Source organism: Aotus nancymaae, unplaced genomic scaffold (assembly GCF_030222135.1).
Source record: "Aotus nancymaae isolate 86718 unplaced genomic scaffold, 86718_ANA_hifiasm-v0.15.2.pri h1tg000006l, whole genome shotgun sequence".
Taxonomy (NCBI): Eukaryota; Metazoa; Chordata; class Mammalia; order Primates; family Aotidae; genus Aotus; species Aotus nancymaae.
Genome location: NW_026988417.1, coordinates 2,982,228 through 3,006,923, shown reverse-complemented (window position 1 = coordinate 3,006,923; position 24,696 = coordinate 2,982,228). Strand labels below are relative to the sequence as shown.

General features: G+C 61.0%; 1 protein-coding gene across 3 annotated transcripts in view; it reads right to left on the bottom strand.

Annotated features, from left to right (window-relative positions):
• Positions 1-24,496, bottom strand: part of SH3BP2 (SH3 domain binding protein 2) — a 42,411-nt gene extending 17,915 nt beyond the window's left edge. The window contains exon 1 of one of the 3 annotated variants that reach the window (XM_021666990.2): positions 24,478-24,496. Coding sequence is in view for 2 of the 3 variants with exons in the window: in XM_012466854.2 (XP_012322277.1) it covers positions 5,592-5,692 (101 nt within the window). In the remaining variant the exon portion in view is untranslated. Of the gene's footprint in view, positions 1-5,591; positions 6,573-7,914; positions 8,179-24,477 lie in introns of those variants that run through there. The other 2 variants (XM_012466855.3, XM_012466854.2) reach the window with 2 other exon arrangements.
• Positions 24,497-24,696: the final 200 nt, after the last annotated feature.

Genomic DNA, 24,696 nt, shown 5'->3' with positions numbered 1-24,696 from the left:
TCGGCAGCTCCCACCTGCTTGCCCATATGCAGGCGCCTCGCCCAAGAGAGTTCCCTGGGGCTGGCCAAAGGCCAGCAGAGGCCCTTGCTGGCTTCCCAGGCATCCTGCCTCCTCCATCTTCCACCTGCACACAGGCTGCCACCAAGATGGGTCAGGTGCAGTGTGGCTCTAGCAGCCTGGGCCTGACTTCATCTAGCTGTCCACCCTGCGCACCCACCCCTGGTTTCAAGGCCCCGCCTCAGAGCCACTCTCTGGGCTTCTTCCCACTGCACCCAGGCTTCGAGACTCTGTCCCACCTCGGTGCCTCTGTTCCCAGTGCCCTTGTCTGGCCTGCCTCAAGGCTGCCTCCGCCTTCCAGCCACCCATCCTGGCCCCTCTCAGTTGCCTCTTGGAGACCCCTCCACTTCCTCTCCTCAGGGCTTCTTGGCCCCCAGCCCCCTCCACCCAGCACAGAATCAACATGCACACCATTCCCATCACTCCTCAGTGCTAAACCTCTAGGGCCTCCTCATGCCAACCTGGCCCTTCCTGATCAGCCACTCCTGCTCTCTACCTTCTGTGCTCCTATGCCAGCAGACGCTGTGGCTCCAGTTATCTGAATCTACAAAACAGCCACTTGCAGGCCATGCTATTGCCCCAGCCTAAAGTTGAAACTGAACTAATCCAGCCCTCAGGAGTTGGCTCAAAAGAACACGGATCCTTCACAAACTTCCAGAAAGCAGAAGAGGACAGAACTCATTCTATGAGGCCGGCATTATCCCAATACCAAAACCAAAGACATCACAAGAAAACCACAGACCAATATCCCTTATGGATATATACATAAACGCTCTCAACCAAATACTAGCAAACCGAATCCTGCAACACATAAAACGGATTCTACACCAAGTGGGATTTATCCCAGCAATGCAAGGATGGTTTAATATTCAAACCAATTAACATAACATACTATATCAATAGAATAAAGGACAAAACCCACATGATCTCAATAGATGAAGAAAAAGCATTTGACAAAACTCAACACTCCTTCATGATAAGAGAAACAGTCAGCAAACCAGGAATAGAAAGGAACTTCCTCAATCTGATAAAGGGATCTATGAAAAACCCACAGCTAACATAGCTAGTGGTAAAAGACTGAAAGTTTTCCCCCCAAGAACAGGAACAAGGAAAAGATGTCTGCTCTACCTCTATTCAGCATAGTACTGCAGATTCTGACCAGAGTAATTAGACAATAGAAAGAAAGAAAAGGTATCCAAAAGGGAAAGAAAGAAGTACAATTATTCACTGATTAGATGAGTTTACATATAGAAAATTCCAAGGAGCCCACTTAAAAATTATTAGAATGGGCCAGGCGTGGTGGCTCACGCCTGTAATCCCAGCACTTTGGGAGGCCGAGGCGGGTGGATCACGAGGTCAAGAGATCAAGACCATCCTGGTCAACATGGTGAAACCCTATCTCTACTAAAAATACAAAAAATTAGCTGGGCATGGTGGCGCGTGCCTGTAATCCCAGCTACTCAGGAGGCTGAGGCAGGAGAATTGCCTGAACCCGGGAGGCGGAGGTTGCGGTGAGCCGAGATCACGCCATTGCACTCCAGCCTGGGTAACTCCGTCTCAAAAAAAAAAAAAAAAAAAAAATTATTAGAACGAGCAGCAAAGTGGTAGGATACGAGATCAGCATACAAAAATCAATGCTATTTCTGTATACGAGCATCAATCCAAAAATAAAGGAGGAGGTAGTTCAAGCATTCCCTCTTCCAGGCATTATTCCATAACCTCTCTGAAGTCCTGTGTCCCTCCTTTGGGCCTAGCATAGCCTTCTCTGCCCCTAACACTGACCACACTAGATGGTCACTGTCTCCCAGCTTCACCAGCTCAGGCCCAACCCAGAGAGCCCTAAAAGAAGGATGGAATGTTCACCCTGTGGTGATGGAGACCGAGTTGCCTGGAAGGCACACGAAGCTGAAACAGAGCCCCTACCCTGGGGCATCACTCCCCACTGCGCCCCACCACCTGAAAGCTATAAGAAGACCTGGCCTGTGTGTCGAAGTGGGAGGAGCCACTGGGAGGACAGATGGAGCCTGCCACCTTCTCCTGTCTCCACACCTGAGTAAGGCTCAGCAGGAAAAGTTGGGGGGACAGGTTACAGTCCTACATGTGTCCAGCTCAGTGGCCAGGCAGGGGCAGGCCTGTGAGGGGCTGGTTCCTGCCTGGCTGCTGTCCCACTGTGGGCAGGATGAAGGCTCTTAGGTGATCATCAACTGACCCTGGGCAGGAAGGCAGGTCACGACAAGGACAGGCCGTGCAGCACCCTCGTCTCCCCTGGGAATTCTTCGCTTCAGGGATGGACGCTGACACCCACAGCCCCTCTCCAGACCAGGGGCCATCCAAGGGGAAGCCCACCCCTGCCACCCTACTATCCTCTGCCCTACCCAGCCCTGCCCTGTGCCAGGGAGTGGCACTTGCCCAGGAGCCCTGTGCCAGGCCGGGCTGAGAGCAGAAAGGGGCAGTGTCGGCTGAGGCTGAGGGTGATGATGGGCCATGGAGGCCGTGGTGACCATGTAGCTCTTGGGGAATTTCAACCCAGCTCGCAGACTCCGGTTCCACCTATGCTCTCGAAAGCCAAGGGCCATCCGCAAGGGGCACCCACACTCCTAGCTGGCCAGGCCTCCCTGCCCGTGTCTCTCAGTGCCCAGCCCCTCTCCCAGGGACCTGATGGTTAAATTCCATTCATTCATTCCAGGGGACTCCTGCCAGCTCTCTGGGTGCCTCAGTCCTTTCCTCTCTAGAGGCAGACGCCCTGGTGGGGACCTGTCACCATGCTGCTGCCATGTCGGCAGTTAAGATGGGTGGGAGCTGTGAGCGAGAGTGCTGCAGACCTGGGTTCACATCCTCACCAGGCCCTTCTTCCACTGAGCTCCCACCTCCTCCAGTGTAAAGTGGGTACGGAGGAGTCCACACCTCAGGGTCCCCTGACACCCCTGCAGCTGCTCTCTGGGGTAGGGCTCTGGAGACACATGGGCTGGTGGTGGCTGCTGGGCTCCACGATCCCATCCAGAAAGTATGTGATCTTTGCGTGTGTGCACACGTGTGGGTGTGCACATTAGGGAAGGCGGGGCACCTGGGATACACTCTCCAGGTCTCTGTTTCTGTGCTGCAGGCAGGTGAAAAGCGCTCAGTCCTACAGAGACAGCTCATCGGGTTCCACTTACCGCAGGCTCTGTGGCTCCCACCACCCTGGGGCCCCATGAGCCCCGAGGCATGTGTGGTCATGGCCTGTGCAGGCCCTCATGTGCGCTGTGTCTCTGCACACCCAGTTCATGTCACAGGTGGTGCACTCACAGTCACACAGGACGTGCACATGAGCTGAATGGCTCACGTGTGGAAGGTTACACATGCCCACGGGTGTGAACCCCTGGATGAGAGCAGGGCGTGGGAGGAAGACTGGGCTCCTGCAGGCTCATCCTGGCTGTGGCGAGGGAGCCAGCACAGGGTCAAGGACTTACTGTTAGTGGTGACCAGGTTGGTCCCATTTGTGGGACCCAGAGGGCAAGGTGGGGCTGGGAACCCAGCCCAAAGGGAGAAGATACCAGGTCGGTCACCCTGTGCCCTTGTTCACACACTCGTCTGTGTGCGCTGTCACACTCACGCATGTGCACTTATCACTCACACCATCCATATCATTACATGCACTCATTTTCCTACATGCCCTGGCTCTCATGTTCTCATGCACACTCATGCACTCACACGTGTACACTCACCCGCACGTATACGAATATACACATTCATGCACACTCATGCACTCACACGTGTACACCCACCCGCACGTATACGAATATACACATTCGTGCACACTCATGCACTCACACGTGTACACCCACCCGCACGTATACGAATATACACATTCATGCACACTCATGCACTCACACGTGTACACTCACCCACACGTATACAGATATACACATTCATGCACACTCATGCACTCACACGTGTACACTCACCCGCACGTATACAGATATACACATTCGTGCACACTCATGCACTCACACGTGTACACTCACCCGCACGTATACAGATATACACATTCATGCACACTCATGCACTCACACGTGTACACTCACCCGCACGTATGCGAATATACACATTCGTGCACACTCGTGCACTCACACGTGTACACTCACCCGCACATATGCGAATATACACATTCGTGCACTCATGCACTCACACGTGTACACTCACCCGCACGTATGCGAATATACACATTCGTGCACACTCATGCACTCACACGTGTACACTCACCCGCACGTATGCGAATATACACATTCGTGCACACTCATGCACTCACACGGGTACACTCACCCGCACGTATGCGAATACACACATTCGTGCACACTCATGCACTCACACGTGTACACTCACCCGCACGTATACGAATATACACATTCATGTACACTCATGCATATGCAAGCACTCATTCACACACACACAGCCTCCACCGACCAACGAGAGCCGTCACGTGTGGTCCTTGGTCCTGTAACCTGTGCACAGGTGAGAATCATCCCCTCCACTCCCAGCCCTGCCAGGGCCCAGTGCCAAGTTCTACTGCACAGCTCACTAAATCTCACTGGGTCCACCTGAGCGCCATACTTCACTCCTGTTTTACAGACGTGGGTATAGAGGCCCCTCCTGTGGGAGAGGACTCTGGGCCCTCCCTGTGTGCCAAGCTCTGTGATGAGGAGATCGCCCCGCAGCATCATGCAACACCTTGAAGTTCAATCCAGAGTCCTCCCCAGGTCACTGGCAAAGAAACTTGGCCAAAGTCACACGGCCAGTAAATGGTGGCTCATGCACCACCCCTGCCCAACACGCCACGGGCCCAGCCTGTGCACAGTGGGTGGCCGGTGGCGAGGGTGGGATGTACACATGGGGCAGCCCTGCCGCACCGCAGCTGTCGGCTCTTTCTTTTCAGTTTCCCTTCTTTCCTTCCTCTTCCCAGAATATTTCTGTTAACATAATCAAAACCAAAACTTTCCCGTAAAGACCCAGTAACTAGCTACGCCAGCGAGCGCTGCCGGCCAGGGGCAGGGCGCATAGTCTGGGCTCCGTGAGCACAGCCCCAGCCCAGCAGCCCCGTCCCTGTGGGTTTCAGAGCATGGCACGCCCCAGGCGAGTGATGGGGACCTTGTGCAGCTCTCTCCGTCCCCCACACACAGAAACACACACTCACACACACAACATGTGTGTACTCAGGACCCAAACGCCAAGGCCACCCTGCAGGCTTATCAGGGGGAGGGCTTGCCGGACCTGGGCCCCACCCCAGCAGGCTGCCCTCGCCTCCCTGTTGGCCACACATGACGGGGCAGGGGCGTTTTAGCATCACATGCCCTCCCTGGACTCCCCTGTGCCTGTCCAGCTCCGGGACCTCTCAAGCCACATAGAGACCCCTCTCCTCAGCCCAGGGCCAAGTCCTGTGGGTCCCCCGGCCAGCCCCGAGGAAGGCTGTGGCTCCCACGTGGGGACCCCGTACTGATTCTTCAGGTGCTAGGCCAGTGCCACCCCTGAGCCCCCAGTCCTGGGGCCACCCGACTGACCTGATGGCGCTGACCCAACACATGGCCCTCCTCCTTCCTGGTGACCTGCTGGGTGCCGGTGACCTGCTGGGTGCCCGTGTCCTGGGGCCCAGGGAGGCCATGCAGCTCAGGGCCCGCCAGCCCAGGCAGCCGGCATCTCCCAGACATGTGAGGCCTGATGCCTCTGGCTGCCCGGCACGCTGGGCCCACAGCTCACTCCTGCTGCATGAGGCCTGTGACTGCCCCGGCTTCCTCCCCGTCGGGGACTTCCTGTTCCCTGCTCCCTGGGCAGAGCCAAGTAGCCGGCACTTCCTGCCTTCTACCCCGTGAGGTCATGAAAGCTGCCTGGGGCCCAGGGCTGCCCCTCATCCACAATCTCAGTTTTAACCCCTACCTTCCACTGCTCATGCCCCCTGATACTGTGGTCAGAGCAGGGCTCTCTGGCTCCAGGGCAAGGCCAGCTGCATCCCCAGGAGGAAGCTCCCTGCTGCCTCCCCAGGGCCACCTCTACAGACTCAGCTTCTCCCTAGGAAACCATGAAACCATTTGCACCCTGGGTGTCAGGCCCAGCACAGGGCAGCATTTACACCGCACGCAGGGATTGGGTCACCTTACCAGCATGCTCCCCCTGCCCGAGCGGCCAATGCTGCCCTGCTCTGCCATCTGAGGCCACACAGAGGGCTGTTAGCTCCTGCACCAGTCCTGTGAATTTCAAGGTGGCCACCTCTGTGCCCTTTGACACCAAGGGACTGAGGAACCGTGCCTGGGCTCTGGCATTTCTCCATTCCCACCGCACCCAGCCTTTCCGTGTCCCACACCCACACCAGCTCTGCTGACATCTGGTTTGCTAGAAAGCACATTATGGTCTGAATGGCAAAGCATCACCGGCCCTTGCCCCGGGGCCTGCTCAGAATTCTGCTCCTTCCAGGCCTGCTCCGTCCTGACCAAGCCCAGCACCCTGCCCAGGCCCAGCTCCTGGAAGCGGAGGATGGGGATTCGAACCCAAGCCAGTGGGGGCTGAGCGCATCTTCTCTCCTCCCAGAACTCGCCCAGGGAGGACAGGACCCCTGTGCGGAGGCAGCTGGAGAAAGGGGCTTTCTGGGGCCTGGGGCCACCCTCACAGCAGGATTTGAGAGTGCCAGAGGCCACAGAGCACAGGGCCAAGAGGCTGCAGGGCCTCCTCCCGCCCACCGGGCTTCCTAGGGCATGGCCCCCTGAATCCAGCCTCACAACAAACCCTGGACCCCAGCCCCCATAACCAGCTGTGCAGTTCCCAAGCTGTCCCACCGGCCTAGGTGTTGGGTTACCCCAAAAAAAGGGCAGCTCCCAGGCTGTCTCCCCAGCTGTGTCTGCAGCCCCAGCTCTGCTGCCAAGGCCCCCCAGCGGACGTTTGGGCTGCAGAACTCCCCCTGTCTCCCAGAGGGTAAGGAGCTTCAGCTTTTAGGTTTGGGGCCTCCCTAGCCTGCGCACAGCCACCCTGGCCTCCCCAGCCTGTGCCAGCCTCAGTGCCCTCTGGTGGCCAAGGGCAGACAGCACCTTCAGCAGAAGGCTGGCCACAGCAGACAGACAGAGGGCAGCGAGCGGGGCACGGATAGGGTGGGGCCTCTTTGCATTCTCCTTCCCCACTGGCAGCAGGGTTGAGATCAAGCAGCAGGTGAGGAACCCCTGGGCCCCGACCCGGCCTGGACGATGAGGCAGGAGGTTCTCAGACAGAGTTGGGGCTGTGGGGTCCAGAGGAGGGGCCAGGCCCTGTGGGTGCTGGACTGGTGACGCTCCCAGAGGAGCGGCCCGGCTTTGATGGAGGAGGATACGTTTGCTGGACGGGGATGGGGTGGGAGAGCCGCAGGAGGAAGGGGCTTGGGGTGAGCACACCCCAGGGTGGGAGGAATCCACAGGCGAGGTAGCCAAGGCACAGCGTCAGGAATGACAGCCCGCGAGGAGAACCCAGAGGCAGCCAGCACTCTCGGGAACACGCCACCCTTACTCCACAGGCAAATGCAAGAGCGGACAAGGCCTGAGCTGGAAGCAGGAGCCAGGCTCGCCCCTGCCCTCGCTCCGCCAAAGCCCCGCACTCATAACGAAACAGAGGCGGAAGGAGCAGAAGGCCCACCTGACCCCCGGCCCAGGCCCATCCCCCACCCCGTCCAGTGCCATGATGCTATGAGGGGGTGGGGGTGGGTCACAGCCCAAAGGAGAGGAACAGGCCAGGTGAGGGGGACCCCCCAGGGGTGGGGGACAGTCCACACCAGCCCCTTCCCCGATCCTAGCTTCCCAGAAGGAAGCTGGAGCTGGGAGTCCCGGGCAGCTGGGTGACCTCCACTGAGCCCTCCTCTCCGGGCCTTACCTCCTCCAAGTGCTCTCCCACCTCCTCTTCATCCCTGCAGCAAATGACACTGCCATTCATCTTCCTAAACACAGGCCATTCGGGCTCCCCTCCTCGGTAATGGCCACTCCTTGACCTTTACCCTGTGCTGGTAACCATGAAGATGGCCCCACGCCTGCATCCAAGCAGGGGGTATGTGCGGCGGGGCAAGGCTGGGGCCGCCTCCGTGGACAGCCCTGGTCTCCCTCTCCATCCTTCCCAAGTTGCAGCTGCTCCCCTGCCCCTGAGCTGGTGCCTCAAACTGCCAGACATGGGGACTTCCCACCATGCCAGACACAAGGCACTTACCAGGGCAAGTGGGAGCTGGCAGGGCAGGCAGAGGGCCAAGGGTCAGCCTGAAAAAGAAGAGGGAGGGAGCGTTCACTGGGTTCTGGGGGCCCTCAGCCCACTCAGGAGTAAGGCAAACGCCCAGCACGGTGGGTCGTGTCTACAGCCACCACGGAGCTGCCCTGCCCTGGCACCTCCTGCCTCGTAGCACCTGCCTCATCTCAAGGCTCACAGCCCAAGAGGCCAGTCCTGTTGCCATCTGTGTCTCTGGGGTTCAGAGAGGAAGCTAGGGATCAGTGGCATGGGGACTGGCACCCAGGGACCCTGTACCCAGCCTGGTGCCTGGTTTCTGTGCTCAGGAGCAGCTCAGGTGCTGAACACGCTGAGGAGGGTCTGCTGAGCTCAGGGAGGGCACTAAGCCTGGGGAGGGAGGGTGGGTAACGAGCCCGGGGCGGTAGGGGACACAGCCTGGGGAGGGTGGGCAGGCACTGAGCCTGGGGAGGGTGGGCAGGCACTGAGCCTGGGGGAAGGCGGACATCCCCACTGGGGAAAATCTCAAGCTCTCAAAATAAGATCTTTTGCTCAGCCCGTCCCATAGGGCCTGGGTCCACTCCTAGGCCGGCTCTGGGACCCTCCCAGGCTCTCCCCAGCCAGGAGCCCTTTCCCTCTCTGCCCCATTCTGATTGCTGTCCCGTGACGCAGGACAGGGAGGATTCCTGGGAACTCAGACTGGCCACTGCCCAACTGGGGCAGAGGGAGAGGGCACCCTGGAAAGCAGGACCCTGCCCGGGGTCACGTGGTGTAGTGGGCTGAATGTCGGCCCCCAAAAGCTTTGTCCACATCCTAATCCCTGGAACCTGTGAGCACAACCTTATTTGGAAAAAGGATTTTAGCAGATGTAATCAAGTTAAGCAGCGCATCCCGGATTGACCAGGTGGGTCCTAAATCCAATGGCAACTGTCCTGTAAGAGATGGAGTGGAGGGCCTGGCGCGGTGGCTCACGCCTACAATCCTAGCACTTTGGGAGGCTGAGGCAGGCAGATCACGAGGTCAGGAGATCAAGACCAGCCTGACCAACATGGTGAAACCTCATCTCTGCTAAAAATACAAAACTTAGCTGGGCGTGGTGGCATGCCTGTAATCTCAGCACTTTGGGAGGCTGAGGTGGGCAGACCATGAGGTCAAGAGATCGAGATCATCCTGGTCAACATGGTGAAACCACGTCTCTAGAAAAACACAAAAATTTGCTGGGTGTGGTGGTGCATCTGTAGTCCCAGCTACTCGGGAGGCTGAGGCAGGAGAATTGCCTGAACCCGGGAGGTGGAGGTTGCAGTGAGCTGAGGTTGTGCCACTGCACTCCAGCCTGGGTGGCAGAACAAGAACCCATCTCAAAAAAAAAGAAAAAGAGAGATGGAGTAGAAAGAAGAAGATGCCTGGAAAGGGCCGTTTAAGGATGGAGAACAGGCTGGAGGGATGTGGCCACACGCCAAGGACACCGAGGATCGCTGGCCACCAGCAGAAGCTGGGAGGGGAGGAAGGGGCTGCCCCGGTGCCACCAGGGCAGCGCGGCCCTGTAGACCTCTCAGCTTTGGACTGCTGGCCTCCAGAACCATGAGAGAGTCCATTCTGTGGCGTCCAGGCCCTTGTGTGTGGAGCTTTGTTAAGGCAGCCCCAGGAAGTGAATCCACATGGGACTCACCCGAGTCCTACCCCAGGATGAACTGCAGGCTCCACTTAGTCTGATCCCAAGTGTAGGTGAGCTTGTCGGGGAGGACAGGCTCCACGAGGCCGTGTCCAGCTGGATGGGCACTGCTGAGCTTGCCTCCATGGATGCCCACAGCCTCCCGAAGGCTAGGCTGTCCACCTCCCACCCTCCTGCACGCAGGGTCCGCCAGCCTCACCCACCACGCCTGCCCCACGCCCACCAGGCTCGCTGGCCCCACCTCCTGGTCCCTGTCCCAGTGGATGGGGTGCAGCCGCTGCCTTCCCCTCCTGCCCTGGGCCCCGACACTGGACCTGTCACGCGCTTGCCCCATCTTGGTACCTGCAGCCACCCTCACATGGAAACCAAGTGCTCCCTCATCCTTTGAGGACAGAACCATCTAGAACCTTGACCCCTTCTCTGAAATCTGCAAGTCAATGGCACAGTTCTGCCACCAGCATCACCCCACGTGTCCCTGGCACTCCCCACGGATCCAAGTCCCACTGAATCCCCAAGGCCCAGGTGGGCACCTGGCCCATGGCAGGATCCAAGAGGTGGACAGACAGACAAACACATGGGTTCACTGTCACGTCCACACACGAGGCCAGACCCCGGCGTGCTTGTAACCAGCGGACCCTGCAGAGCTCAGAGGGAAGAAATTGTGACAGCGCTAATAGGACTCTCAGCAAGAGAGGCTTTCAAAGAACTGGGGTGCAGCACAGCTGCAGCTGAGACCCTTCACACCCCGGGACCTCTGCCCGGTGAGACAAGCTGCCGGCCGGCCCTGGGCACGTACGTGAGGCTGCTCGCCGCAAAACAGGGAAAGGCTGGCGAGCTGGAGTCGGCCGCGTGTTCCGGGAAGACTCGGTGCGCTCGGGGCTCAGAAGCCCCAGGGGCTTCACAGAGCGGAACAGGCCACTCCTGTGTGTGAGGGACAAAGGGAATTTAGAAAAGTGCAGAGAGGGCCCCCAAAGGCACGGTGCCCGCGTGGCACCTGGGCTTCAGAGGGCAAGGCCAAGGGCCAGTGGACGCCTGGCCCTCAAGCTCTGTCCTCAGAGGGAAGCCGCACTGCTCTCAATCCCTGGATGCCCCACTGGGCCTTCCTCTCCCAGGCCTGGTGTCTCTGTCCCCAGCAAGGTTCTCGAGATGCGCATGGGCGTTGGGACTGCCTGGGGCTCTGGCTGGGCAGGGCAGCACACTGGCTGGAGGAGGCCGGGGCGGGCTTCCAGGCCGAGGGTGGCGAGGCTGTGGTAAGGGTGAGGTGGGGCTGGGGATGCCAGGCAAGGAGGGTCCGGGGAAGCCACGGCTGGCACTGCTGCTCGCCTGGAGTGCTCTCCGGCCTCAAACCACAAGCGACAGAGGCGGTTCAGGATTCACACTTCAGTTCTTCACAAACACTGACAAGTTTCCACCTCTTAATCACTCGAGAAGAAATTCTCCAGAGTCCTGATGTGTGGGGTGGGCCTGGTCCACCACCCCCAAGCTCCTGGATCCCACCCAAGGCTAAAACCCACCTCCTCCCCGCCTGGCCTGAAGGGGCTCACTGTCCCCCATCGCAGCCAGCCCAGGCACCCTGATGCCCCCACCCTGCAGGGTCCCAAGATGGGCAGCAGTCGTGCCCCCACCAGCAGCTCCCACTCGAGAGAGCCGCTCCAAGCAGGTGACCTTGGTGGGCAGAATGGAGCCGTGGTCAGCGTGCAGGCTTTGGTGGGAACAAGCCTGGCTCAGTCCCCTCCTCCTGGCCTTGTGGCCCACTCTGAGCCTCAGTTTCCGCATCTGAGCAGTGGGGTGGGGCGGCTGGCTGCTGGGCTTTCACTGGCGTCAAGGGAAGGGAAGAATGGTCCTGCTCAGCGTCCACCATGAACCTGGCCTCAGGAACATGTGTCTCCCTGCGGCCCTCGGCACAGTCAGGCCACATTCCCGGTGGCACCCCTTCCCTCTCTGCACCTTGGCAGCAGCAGTGCCCTCCACCTGGAACGCCACCCTCTGCCTCCTCAGCCCCGCCCTTGCCCCCTGTTCCCTCCTGTAGACCACGCTCCCCTGGGCTGGACCCCAACCCGCAGGCACCGCCCTGGCCATTCTCCTACACAGGCCCAGTCCACCGCAGGGCCTGCCCCCGGCTCCTTAGAGAGGTGGCCCCCACCTGGCAGCCCCAGACGCTGTGGCATTTTCAGCGTGTCCATGAGCTACCTGCCCCTCCCCTGACATCAGTTCCGCGGGGAGAGAGCTCTGCACGTCTGTCCCCCATGTCCTTGGCGCCTGAACAGTGCTCAGCGTGACATAGACACCAGGCGCCTCCTGCAGCATGAACAGGCCTGGTCCACACCCCAGCTGGCTGGAAGCCCTGCTCTCCACGGGGGCCAGCTCACAAGCACATGTGCTGAGCTGCACTATCTAGCCAGCCCCAGGCACCCCACTTCTTCCATCTCAGGGGACCCCTGGCTGCAGGAGGGGGCATTCCAGGGACTCTGCGCCCACCAAGCGGAGGCTGGGCCCCCAGGGTGGCCTCCCCAGCCCCAGCATCCTCATCCGCAGGCGAGGGCAGCGGCCGTCACTGCAAAGCAGCAGTGGCCGGGATACCCCACACCCACACCAGCCTGGCTGCTGACGCTCCAGGCCCGGAGGGTGTGCTTAGGTAGGAAACAACCTGGCACCCTCCTCAGGCCAGCCCACTCATGAGCAGAGTTCCCGCCAACCAAGGCCCTCCTGGGATGCCCGGGACACCTGGGCCACAGGCACAGTGGGCGTGAAGGTTGGGGTGCTTCCCTGCCCACAGTCACCTCTTGTGATGGGAGGCTGGGCCGCTGGACCAGGGGAGGGGCAGAGAGCCCCCAAAGAAAGGCCCACTGTGTGCCAAATGTACCAGCTCTGTGCCCACTCAATCACCAACTGCTCATTTTGCTCTCCTGATTAGGACCTTGAGGTTGAGTGAGCTGCAATGCTCGGCCACCCAGCCAGCGTGGCCAGTCCACCCGACAAGCGTGGCCAGTCCACCAGGCCAGCATGGCCAGTCCACCCGGAGCCCTGCCATACTACCTGAGGGTGCCCCAAAAGCCTCACGGCCCCAGCAGGACCCACCAGGCGCTTCGTGCCGAGCCTGGCTCTGGGGAGGGTAAGGAGGAGAGGAGAAGCCCTGGACCCACTCTCAGAAGGAAGTCACCAACCCGCAGCGACAGCAGCGGTGGGCCCTGGCCTCTGCGGAGGGGTCAGGGCTCTGGGTGGGAGGCCAAGGACACAGGGTGGGCCACGCCATGTGGGGTTCAGGAAGGAAGCCACCGCAGGGCCCAGCTCAGCAGGACAGGAAGGCCCTGGGAAGCAGGGGCTCCAGCCCACCCTTGAGGAGTTAGGGCTGCTTCTGTTTTAAACTGATCCCAGCAGCCCCGGGAGGCTGGTTGGGAAGCTCTCCCGGGCCACAGCCACCTTCTGGGTCCCTCAGTTTCCCCAGGAGTAACTGGGCAATCCTAGAAGCTGCTGGACCCAGGACTCAGTGCTGAGGCTACACAGCGGGTGGGGTCCACGCATCCACAGAGACTTGGAGGAGAAACAGGAGCAGGCGGTGCCAGGACAGAGGGAGACCTGGTGGAACCCACCGGGCAGCTGAGGGAACGGAGAGCGCGGGGCCGGGGCACGGTGGAAGGCAGCCCACCTACTCACTGGGCTCGGCCGCAGGCGTGCTGGGGGCTGCTCAGCCGAACCCTGTCTCTCTTGCACAGTGTCAGCCCACTCCGCCTGGAGTCTCGTGGTATCGGGCGCAGGGGAGGCACTCGGGGCACTGCGCCTACAGGCGAACGCCACACCCTGCACCCGGGATCCAAGTTGCTGTCACCCTCTGTCTGGACTCCCAATCTGCTGGGGAGGTAGCCACCTCTGACTCACATCCTTGTGACATCTGTTCCACCCAGACACGTTGACACATCCTCCAGTGTCCTGGGAGCAATCTTCCACATGAGTTAGCCAAGCATAGGATTACATGGAGAGTGTCTCAGACAGGGCACAGCTTGCGCAAAGGCCCTGGGGTTGCAGGTAAGAGAAGGCACATACCTTCAGACGTGAGAGACAGAGGCGAGTCACAGTTAGAACTGCCAGTCCAGGCCATATGCCCAGCTGAGGCAGATGGCATCTCAGATCTTCCCTGGGCTGAGCTCCTAGGCCCAGGCACCGTTCACACCTGGGTTCCAATCCCAGCCTTGCTCCCTTAAGCTGGAGACTGGAGCAATTCGCTTCACTCCCTGAGCCTTGCTCCCTCAACCCCCATCTGAGCTTGTTTGCACAGGACTCAGGACCAAACCAGACTGTTCCCAAGCACTCTGCCATAGGCTCTTGGCCCAGGCCCTGGAGGTGGAGAGCACCCTGCTTATCCCAGATCCCAGCACAGGCTGAGGTGACAAGGGAACAGAGTGGGGATGCCAAGGCCGTGGCGCTCATGCTGAGGTGGGAGGCAGTAGAGGCGCCTGTCAGAGAAAGCCAGCCCCACTGCTCCTGCCCAGAGCTGACGGGGAAGGCCGAGAGTCACCACGATGGGCACCTTGTGTGGGCAGCAGTACGAGCCCTGCACGCGGGCAGCCACGTGCTCAGGTACCCCAGGGTAGGCCTCGGGACCGTGCAGCAGTAAGTGGCCTGAGCCTCCAGCATCGTCTGTCCCTTTTACTCATCACTGTTTTGTACCACGGTGGCCTTGGTGGCCTTCCTTGGACCGCACAAAACCACGAAGCTCTGACATGCGTCTCAGGCTCAGCCGGCACTTTATAGCGTTTCACCTGGACAAGCTCCTGGGTTGGGGCAAAGGGCTCTGGGGCCCAAGGTCACTGGATGTGACCCCCATCATGGCTCCTCTGTGCACCACTGGGGGTCCTCGGGGCCCTTGCTTACCCAGGAACCCTGTCACTGTCTGTCAGTGGGTGCCACAGGCCAGGACCCACCAAGGTTGACTCAGCACAACAGGGTCCCTTCCGTCTGTCCACTCATTTCAGCCCTTGAGGGTTAGGTCTTTCTTCAGTCTTTTTTTTTTTTTTTTTAAGACAAGGTTTCGGCCGGGCGCGGTGGCTCACGCCTATAATCTCAGCACTTTGGGAGGCCGAGGCGGGTGGATCACGAGGTCAAGAGATCGAGACCATCCTGGTCAACAAGGTGAAACCCCGTCTCTACTAAAAAAAAGTACAAAAAATTAGCTGGGCATGGTGGCGCACGCCTGTAGTCCCAGCTACTTGGGAAGCTGAGGCAGGAGAATTGCTTGAACCCGGGAGGCGGAGGTTGTGGTGAGCCGAGATCGCGCCATTGCACTCCAGCCTGGGTAACAAGAGCGAAACTCCGTCTCAAAAAAAAAAAAAAAAAAAAGACAAGGTTTCATCATGTTGGTCAGGCTGATCTTGAACTCCTGACCTCAGGTGATCCGCCCGCCTTGGCCTCCAAAGTGCTTGGATTACAGGCGTGAGCCACCGCGCCCGGCCCACACAGTAAGTACCACAGTCCTCTGCTCTACCAGCTGAGCTACCGAAGGGAGCGCCTTTCTTCAATCTTAATACACACACTGTGGTCCCTTTTTCCCTAATGTAAATATGTACACACATATATATATATATATATTTTTTTTTTTTTTTTTGAGACAGAGTCTCACTTTGCTGCGCAGGCTGGAGTACAGTGGCGTGATCTCAGCTCACTGCAACCTCTGGCTCCTGGGTTCAAGTGATTCTCCTGCCTCAGCCTCCCACAGCTGGGATTACAGGCGTGCGCCACCACACCCAGCTGATTTTGTATTTTTAACAGAGACAGGATTTCGCCATGTTGGCCAGGCTGGTCTTGAACTCCTGATCTGCCTGCCTCGGCCTCCCAAATTGCTGGGATTACAGACGTGAGCCACCTTGCCCGATCCCCACACCCCCCTTTTTTTTTTTGAGATAGCGTCTCACTGTCATCCAGGCTGGAGTGCAGTGGCACAATCTTGGCTCACTCCAACCTCTGCCTCCCAGGTTCAAGCAATTCTCATGTCTCAGCCTCCCGAGTAGCTGTGATTACAAGCATGCACCAACATGCCCTGCTTATTTTTGTACTTTTAGTAGACACGGGTTTCACCCTGTTGGTTGGGCTGGTCTTGAACTCCAGACTTAAAGTGATCTGCCTGCCTTAGCCTCCCAAAGTGCTGGGATTGCAGGCGTGAGCCACCGCGCCTGGCTAATATTTTTAAACTATTTTCAAACATGGTTTTTCTCTTGGACGCTGTTAGTTTGTACTCTCTGGGTTTATTATTTTATTCCTTCTGCTTTTCGTCACTTTTTATTCCTTAGTAAATTTTAGGTTGGCCTCAGGAGGCTTCTCGTCTAGGCTGGGTGTGGTCCTCCTGGGGCCACTCACAGGCCAGCACAGGAGGGCTCCAGGTGACAGGCCAGCCCCTCTGCTGGGGCTGTGGCGGGCAGTGGGGGTGGGACAGCAGGCCGCAGCCACTGCTGGACAGGGGCAGGGAGATGCAGGAAGGCCCAGGAGCCGGGGGCGGCCACAGGAAGAGGTGCTGACAGAGGGCGGAAAGAAGGAAGAAGGATGGGCCAGACCCCGAGTTGGGGAACCGAGAGCTGCGTGTTCCTCCTCAGCCTGGGAACCCCAGAGCCTCGGGGCCTGGGCAGGGCACTCGATGACTCATGCCGCTGGCTCCCATCCTCACTGTCAGCGTGGCCCAGAGGGGGCCTGGGTGACCTGAACGTTCCCAGGTCCCTCACAATGCTCCACTGTTGAGAGGCCCAGTGAGGACAAGGGTCTGGCAGTGGGCCCTGGCTGGCGGGAAAGGCACCCAGCCCCCAGCCTCTCCCCAGGCTCCCTGCACCCCTGTAGTCTGGCCCAGGTCCTCAGCAGTCAGGACAGACCGGCGGGGGGGAGGGGGCGGGGGGGGGAGGGGGCGGGGGGGGTCCGGATCAGGGTCTCCTCCTCCTCCTCTCCGCCCCCAACCACGCAACAGTCCTGCCCCCTTCCCAAGGCCAGGCTGGCCACACCCCAGCCCCTTCCTCCCCCGGAGCCAGCTGGTCCCAGCCTTTCTGCTGCAGCCTCGGCAGAGGCGGCTCTCAAAGGCAGCTCTGCTCAGCCTCAGGACTCAAGGCCCACCCCGTGCTCTCCCTCGCCGGGCGCCTCTCAGGCTGTTCCAGGAGCTCCTCGTGCTGTTGCCCACCTGCAAACTCCTGCCTGGCCTTCTGCCCCAGGCCAGGTCACCCCAAGACACTCCCAATGCCCCTACTGCTCCCTGGGGACGGCGCCCCAGGCCACGTCCTTCCTTGGAGGGGTGAGCAGCTCTAGTCAGGTCCCCCAATCACCACAGCCCTAGACCCATGGGAGCCCCGAGACCTGAGCTCCTCTGTCTGCCCAGCCTCCCTGCACCTAGCCCTGACACAGGAGCCCGAAATGGCCTCCCTAGAGCCCCCAGGTGAAGCTACCTGGCCCATCAGCGGCCCAGGGGGGTCACAGGACAAGCACCTCCACTTAATGCTCGGGCAGCAGTGAGGCTCCGGGGGCAGGGGGCTGCTGGTGTCAGCACAGCCTGTAAGCAAGCCTCCCAGCCCCTGTATCCACCCCTAAGGCCTCCTCCTGGCTGGGGAGCGGCCCGGGGCATGCTCGGGCAGCTCAGGCAGGGGCAGGCAGGCCGCACCAGGCAGGGAGGTGGCACAGCTCGGAGACACAGCCTCAGGAGTGACTTGGATATGCCCTTTCCCTCTCCAAGGAGGCAGCCCTGGACCGTGCTGCTCTTGGCCAGAAAAACCAGCCAAAGAGGAAGGGAACCGAGCCGAGGAGTCAGTATCACCAGGACCCAATGCCACCCCAATCTCACCAGCCTGCTTCTCCCCCCGCTTTCGTCCCCAGTAGCCTCCGTGCAGGGACCGCCGACCCTACCCTGGTCATGTCACGTCCTCCACTCCCACCCAGCCTTCCGAAGCTCTGTGCAGCCCCCGCCCTCCCCCAGGCCCCAGCCAAGCTCCTCACGCTGTGTCTCCCCGTGGCTGCTGCTGGGAGGGTGTATGTTCACCAGTGGTCTCCAGGCCCCAGAGTAAGCTTTGAAAACACAAGCCAGCCCCTGCTGGAAACCCCGCCAGGCCCTAGGGCCCTACCTCTCCAGCCCCACTCCCTGTTCCCAGGGTGTCTTTCACGTGGCCCGAGCCTTTGGCCTGGCCCCCCAGCTGGGGGGGGGGGTGGTCCATGAGGCTCCTCTGGCATCTTTGGTGCTGTGTTTTCCCAGCTGTGTACTAGAAGGGCCAGGACCCAGCCTGCTGCAAGGGCAGCTCTGGGTGGGTCTTTGAGGGGGCCTGGGTGAGTGGGTTCCCTCCTGCTTCTCAGGACCCCAGCCCTGGAACAGCTGCCCCCTTGGTGTCAGCTGGCAGGAACCTGGAGTGTGGCAGGGCCCGCCACGTCCTCTGCAGAGGTGGGGGCTGGGGGTCCTTTCTCAATCTTCTTCCTGCCCCAGCAACTTCCTGCCACAGAGACAGGCATGGCCACTCTGGCCACAGCGCTTCACCCTCCCAGCCACGTCCTCAAGCAAATGGGAAGACTGATCTTGGAGAGCCCCTGCCTCAAGTAGCAAACCTTCCTGAAGCCAGCACCCAGGACCCCAGGATGGCTCGGGGCTCCGAGGCGGGCGCTGCCCCTCCCTCCACTTTGCAGCCTCAGGGACATCACGGCCACAGTGGCTGGAGCCACACCCAGGGCCCCACCCCACCTCATTAGGCAGCTGCAGCTGGGGTCTAAAGCTGAGTGGAGTCCAGTCCTAGTGAGGGTCCCGAGGGGAAGGCATTTCACAGATTCCACCCCCAGGGGCCCGGCTGGGAGCAGCTTCTCCCACGGAGAGGAGGGAGCCGCCCGTGGGGACAGGTAGCCAGCGGGGATACAGCAGGAACAAAGTCCTGAGGCAGGGCGGGCATGGGTGGCGGGTAGAGGCTGAGGCCGGACCCCTGAGAGCCATTCGCCCTGGTCAGCCCGGAGGCCTCGATGACCTGACGCCGATGTTGGAGGCTCCGAGGCCCCGGGCCAAGTGCGGCTCCTGGGGGCCACTCCCAGCCATCACCCTCGCACATACTGTGAGGCTGGACTTCCGGTCCTTGCCCTGCCCAGAGAAGGCGGAGGATGCCCAGGTCACACACTGGCCTGATGGAGCCACCGGAACCGCCCAGCACCTCCATTCCTAGAGGTGTCAGCCTGGGAACGCCTGAGGCCACAGGAGGTGATGGCAACGGGAAGTCACTTCCCCCCGAGGGGATGCAGCCACATCATCTTCCCCCCCGCCCTGCCAAACTCACCCTGCTGACCGCTGGTCTGCCTGCCTGGCCAGGCCCCAGCACTATCTGCCTAGCCATCAGCAAACCGCCCTGGGCAGTGCCAGCCACTAGCCCTGCTGGAAAGGGGCTTCCCTTTCTGGCCTCAAGTAGGAGGAGAGGAAGCGGCTGGGGTCAGGGAGGGACATTTCTGAGAGAAGAAATGAGTGCTGAGCTTCCTGGCCTGCCTCCTCTGGCTCTGGGCCTGGTCTCCGCGCAGGGCTGGGTCCCCACCTTGCACCCAGGCCCCTCAGGCCAGCTTTTCTGAATCTTTCCCCATCACCCTCCTAATGGTGACAAATTGGGCCTTTTGCTTGGACCTGCCTCGGGTGCCAGCTCTTCGGGGCCCAAAGCCCTGGGTGGCACAGGGAGGCCAGGCTGACTCCAATCTCGCACCAACACACATCTGTAAGAGCAGCTGCAGAGAAAGAAAGCGCTTTGGTTTAGGCGGAGCATGGCGGATAACGCAGCGCTCGGCGGCTCCTTCCTCACCAGGCCTTGGTGTCCCATCTACTGCTGCCGGGGCCACGGAGACCAGGCCCAGGAGCAGCTGGGTCCCTGCTGCCAGGTGGCAGGCAGCCGTGGCTGTCACGGCGCAGTCTGCGGGGGAAGGGAGGGGACTCTGATGGAAACCTGAAGAGTTTCATGCGAGGCTGAAGCAAAACAGTCTGCTATTATCTGATTGGAAACTCTGCCAACCTGGCGGCAGCTGCCAGACTGATGGGCACGTTAGCCTCCGATGCTCAGTGGAGAGTTAAACACAGGTGGGAAGAGTGACAAGCCAACTTCAAAGAGCCTGATACAGCCCGTCTGCTGCCCGCTTCACTTCCCTGCGCAGGACTGGGAGGCTGGGAGAGCCCACACTCCCCTCACCCTTCCTCTGGGACAGGCCCAGGTGGGCACCACCAGGCATGGGCACTCAGGTGGCCCTGTGCTTCCTGAGTTCCCAGGCAGGAGGGGCAGGCAGACAGGTCACCATGGATGGGCAACATGCATAATGATAAGACACCCAGCTCAGCGTGGAGTTGGGGGTGGCCAGGGCGGGTACCCTGAGCACGAAGCAGGACAGACACTTATGTCTTCAGCCAAAATTGCTTCTGAGGGAGAGCGGCAAGGTGGGCCAGGCAGGTGACCTGCTACCCCTGGGCACCTGCCCTGTGGCCTGTCTGCTCTTGTACTGAATGCCTGGCTCAGGGCCCAGTACACAGGCCCCCAGTGTTGCACGAGGGGGCCTGGGGCTGGGAGGCAGCCTTCTGAGGGAGGTCCACCACCGCCCCAGAGGCAGAGGCCAATGCAAGTGGCCAAGGTGCACCACTGACCCAGACTCCAAGGCTGTGAAACAAAGCCAAGGACCACCCACCACTCCAGGCTCCCAGACTGGCCCCTGACCCCTTCCCACTTCGTCCAGGGGCAGCCAGCAGCGAGGGCCCACCCCTACGCCTGGCTCGGGACAGTGGGCAGGGCTTCAGGGGCAGGCCAGGGCGTGGGGACTCAGGCCCTCAAATGCCACGGAAGATCATCACTACATTACAACACCTCTGTACCGAGGCTGAAGGAACTCCCCCAAACGGAGCTGCCCATCCCAGCAGAGTCAATGGCAGGGAGGCCCCAGCTGGGGCCTCCCATGAGTTAGACCTACTTTCACCCCATTTCACAAGGAGGAAGCTGACGCCCTCAGACAAAGCCAGCTCTGAGACCAGAACTCAGCTTCCCTCTGGTGCCTGGGAGAAGTTCTGTGCCGCTCCCCATGGCCCCTGCCTCACTGCTTCAGCCCTGTGTGTCATGGCACGCACACCGCCTGCCTGGGGGGTATTGCCTGCCAGCCCGGCAGACCCTGGGGTGGGGACCTGGCCTCCCTCTGCAGGCTCCAGCAGACAGGCACCCCACAGTCCACCCAGCCGCCTGGAGCAGGCTCAGCATGTGCACAGTAAACAACTGACTCACAAGGAAGCAGAGAGCACCTCTTGGAATCAGCTCGGTTGCAGGGATGGGGGTTTGGATACCACGAGGATGCTCTGCCAACCCCTTGGGGGTTCTCTGATCTCCCCAGGCCACAGTTCTAGGTGGCCGAGCCCACACTCTTCCCAGAAGCCAGCTGGCAAAGATGGACCAGATGTGACTGGAACCCATGAAGAAAGCGCCAGTCCACTCTGGTGTTGGGGGCCAGCGGTTCCAGCATGCTCTGTCACCTGGGCCAGGGAGGCCGAGCAGGGCCTGACTGCTCTCGTGGCCTTGGAGGTTACAGAGCCCGGGGAGGAGAGATGAGACTGGGGGAGGGCACCCATGTCCCCTCCTGGGAGCCTGTGCCACCTCGAGCTGCTCACCCTGGACTCCTGTCTGACCCAGGTCTCCACCAGTTCTGAACCTAGGCACACACTTCTCTTGCATCAGCCCGAAGGGTGACTGTAGTCAAAGGCCCAGCACAGAGCCGAAATCCAACAGTGTGGCCCAGAGCCAGGGGCTTCTGTCATCCCATTTTGCAGAATAGGAAACTGAGGGTCAGGAAGTGCGATTCGCAATTCACCTACGAGGCTCAGGTGTCCTGGCCCATGGCCGAGAGGCAGTGCCTTGCTCTCGGCACCAATCTCTCTGGCTCCGATGCACCAGCCAAGGATTGGTGAGGAGGGTTCCAGTGTCCCAGGGAGCAGGGCCAGCCCGTGAGCCCAAAATGCTCCCCACTATTCCCTCTGGGACTTACGCAGCCCACACGTGGGACTGTCTCCAGCCCCTGTGTAGAAGAACACAGAGGCCTCTGGGGAGGGGCCGCCTATCCTGGAGGAAGGATTCCAGGGTCTGCGTGGCCCCTCTCCTCTCCTCCCAGCCCCTCCATGCCCTCACTGCACCTGGTGTGCACAGGCCTCTCCCGTCAAACTGGTCTGCCACCCGCCTGCCCGCCTTTGGCTCAGTCTGTCTGTACCCGCACGGCTGCTTCCCAGTGCTCAGAGCCCTCCTCCTGACTACACGCCCTGCATTCACTGGCCTGTGGGGTGGGAGCCGCCCCATTGCGCCTGGGGTGGGGCAGCTCCCACTGAGTGGCAAATGCCGAGTCTTTTCCCTGCTAGCCTGCCCTTGTTCTCACTCGCCCAGGCTGCACAGTGATGCCCAAGCCACCCAGGTTATTAAAGAACCATATACTCACGTGCTCCAGGCTTACAGACACCAGAGAGTGAGGAGGGCAGAGCCTGCCATACACAGTCACACACCCGGGGTGTCCCCACAAGGAAGCTTTGAGGACAGAACCCAGGAAGACTCAGGGGCTGCCCAACACTAGCCACTCCTGATGGACTCAGGCCTTTGCCCAGGAGACCAATGTGGGCAGGAACCCGGGAGCCTGCCCTTTACCCCAGGCCTCTCCAGGCCGGGCCCTGCCCCCACCCTACCTGAGCAGAGATGGCCCCGCTGTTCCTGCTGTCAAGCCAGGACATACAGCGGCCCCAAGGGCCAGGGAAAGCACCTCCAGCGACCCATTGTTACCGAATACCAAGCACATGCCACCACTACCATCCCCCACCATGGACACTCATAGCCACCCACAAGGCACAGAGTGGTTAACAGCCTCCAGGTTGTGAATGAGAAAATGGAGGCGTGGCAGGTGGAAGCTTCCTGGCCACGATCACACAGCTGGAAAGTAGTGACATCTGAGTTCACACCCAGGACCCCAGCAGAGTTCATGCCCTTCCTCCCTGCTCCTTAGGAACCAAGGCTGGCCAACTTGTCTCTCCCGGCCCCTGGGCTTCCCGTCTGTGGGCCTGCTCGTGTGCGGCGGGTGGGGAGCTCGGGCTGACTCAGTGCCCTGCTTCCTCTGTCCATGTGGGCAGGAAGGGCCTAGGCAGGCCCAGAGCCTGCCCTCCCTCCCTCTGCCTCTCCAAGCCAGCCTCCTTGGTGGGCTCCTCCATGACCCTGGAGGCCTGGGGACTCCCCGAAAGGCCAGGATCCCTGTCAGCACCCCTCTCACCAGATGGTCCTAAGCAGTGCTGCCTACCATCTTCCCTCTCCCTGCCCCCTCCAGTGTGTGCCCCATGTGGGCACAGAGCCAGGCAGTGGGAGCCTGGCAGGGAGAGGGTGTGGACAGAGTCCTCACTCCCTTGCAGCCGTTGTCCCAGGCCCCCTGTCCCGCCAGGAGTGGCGTGCTGGGAGTGAGGCCCTGAGACGGGCTCCAGCAGGGCCCCTTGAGGGTGTCTGGGTGAAGGACACAGTGGACAGAGTGGGAAGAACCAGGAGCGGGTGGGGCCCAGCCCCTCCTCTGGTCCCACCGGGCCTGAGCCAGTGAGGGCAGCGGCTCACTCAGGCACAGGGAGTTGGTGCAGGGCTGACCTGAACCCACAGTCTTGCTTCCGTCAGGAGGTGGCCATCAGCCCTGCCTTCAGGCGGTTGTGGAAAGAATTCCACACGTTTCATCACCGACCTGTGTCACCTGCAGGGTCACACACGTGTCGTCCAGGCAGGCTGTCCACGCGGCCACTCCAGCAGCCCACACGGAGCACCCGCCCCTGGCCACAGCCACTTCGAAGGACTTAAGCGTGGCCACTAGACCAGGAGGCACAGCTGTCCCCAGTGTGGGCAGATGAGCAAACTGAGGCGCAGAGAGGGGACGGGAGGTGCTCACAGAGCGCGGGCACCAGGCGCAGAGGCCCAGAGCAGCGGGAAAGTGCTGGGCTGCAGGGGAAGGGGCTGGCCCCGGCCCCTAACTCCCCCAGTCCCTCTGCCATCCGCTGAGATTCCCTGTTGCCCAGGAGAGTCGCAGACGCCCGGATATCGGTCACTCACTCTTCAGTGTGAATCAGCGTCAGTGGGCGGCTTTTCTCGCCCTCCGTGAAGCGCGGCCGCGGGAAGGAAAGTCTGGATTCCGCGCACCCGCCGCCCCCGTGAGTCTTGCGGGGAGGGTCGCGTAACGGGACCCCGCCGCGGGGCCAGAGGGGAGCGAGGGAAGCGAAACAGACGCGTCGCATCGCCTGTCATCCCTGAACCCCCGGAAAGGGACATCTGGTCCCCGCCCGAAGCCGCGCTCCCTCAGGCAGCGCCCCCCGCGCCAGGCCCCGTGCGCCCCGCGGTGAGGACACGGAGGCCCCGGGGCCCGGGGAGGCCGCTGCTCACCCGGGACCCCCGAGACTCGCTAGGGCCTGCCGGGACCCCGAGACTCCCCCGAGACCCCCGAGACCTCCGGAGACCCGGCGAGACCCCCGAGACTCCCCCAGACTGCCGAGACCCGCCCCCTAGACCCGCCCAGACCCCTCGAGACCCGCCAAGACACCCCCGAGACCCGCCGCGGAGGCTTACCCGCCGAGCGCTGTCCTGGCCCGCCGGCCCTGGGTGGAGGCGGCTGCTCGGCTGGGCAGCCCCGTGGGGCCCTCTGCCCGCTGCCCGCCGCCCACAGCTCCGTCCCGCCCCCGCCCGCCCTCCGCCTGGCCCCGCCCCGGGCCGGCACCGCCTCTCCCCGGCCGCTCCCGCGGTCTTTGGGGTCCGAGCGGGGCGTGGGGCGGGCCGGGACCTCAGGGT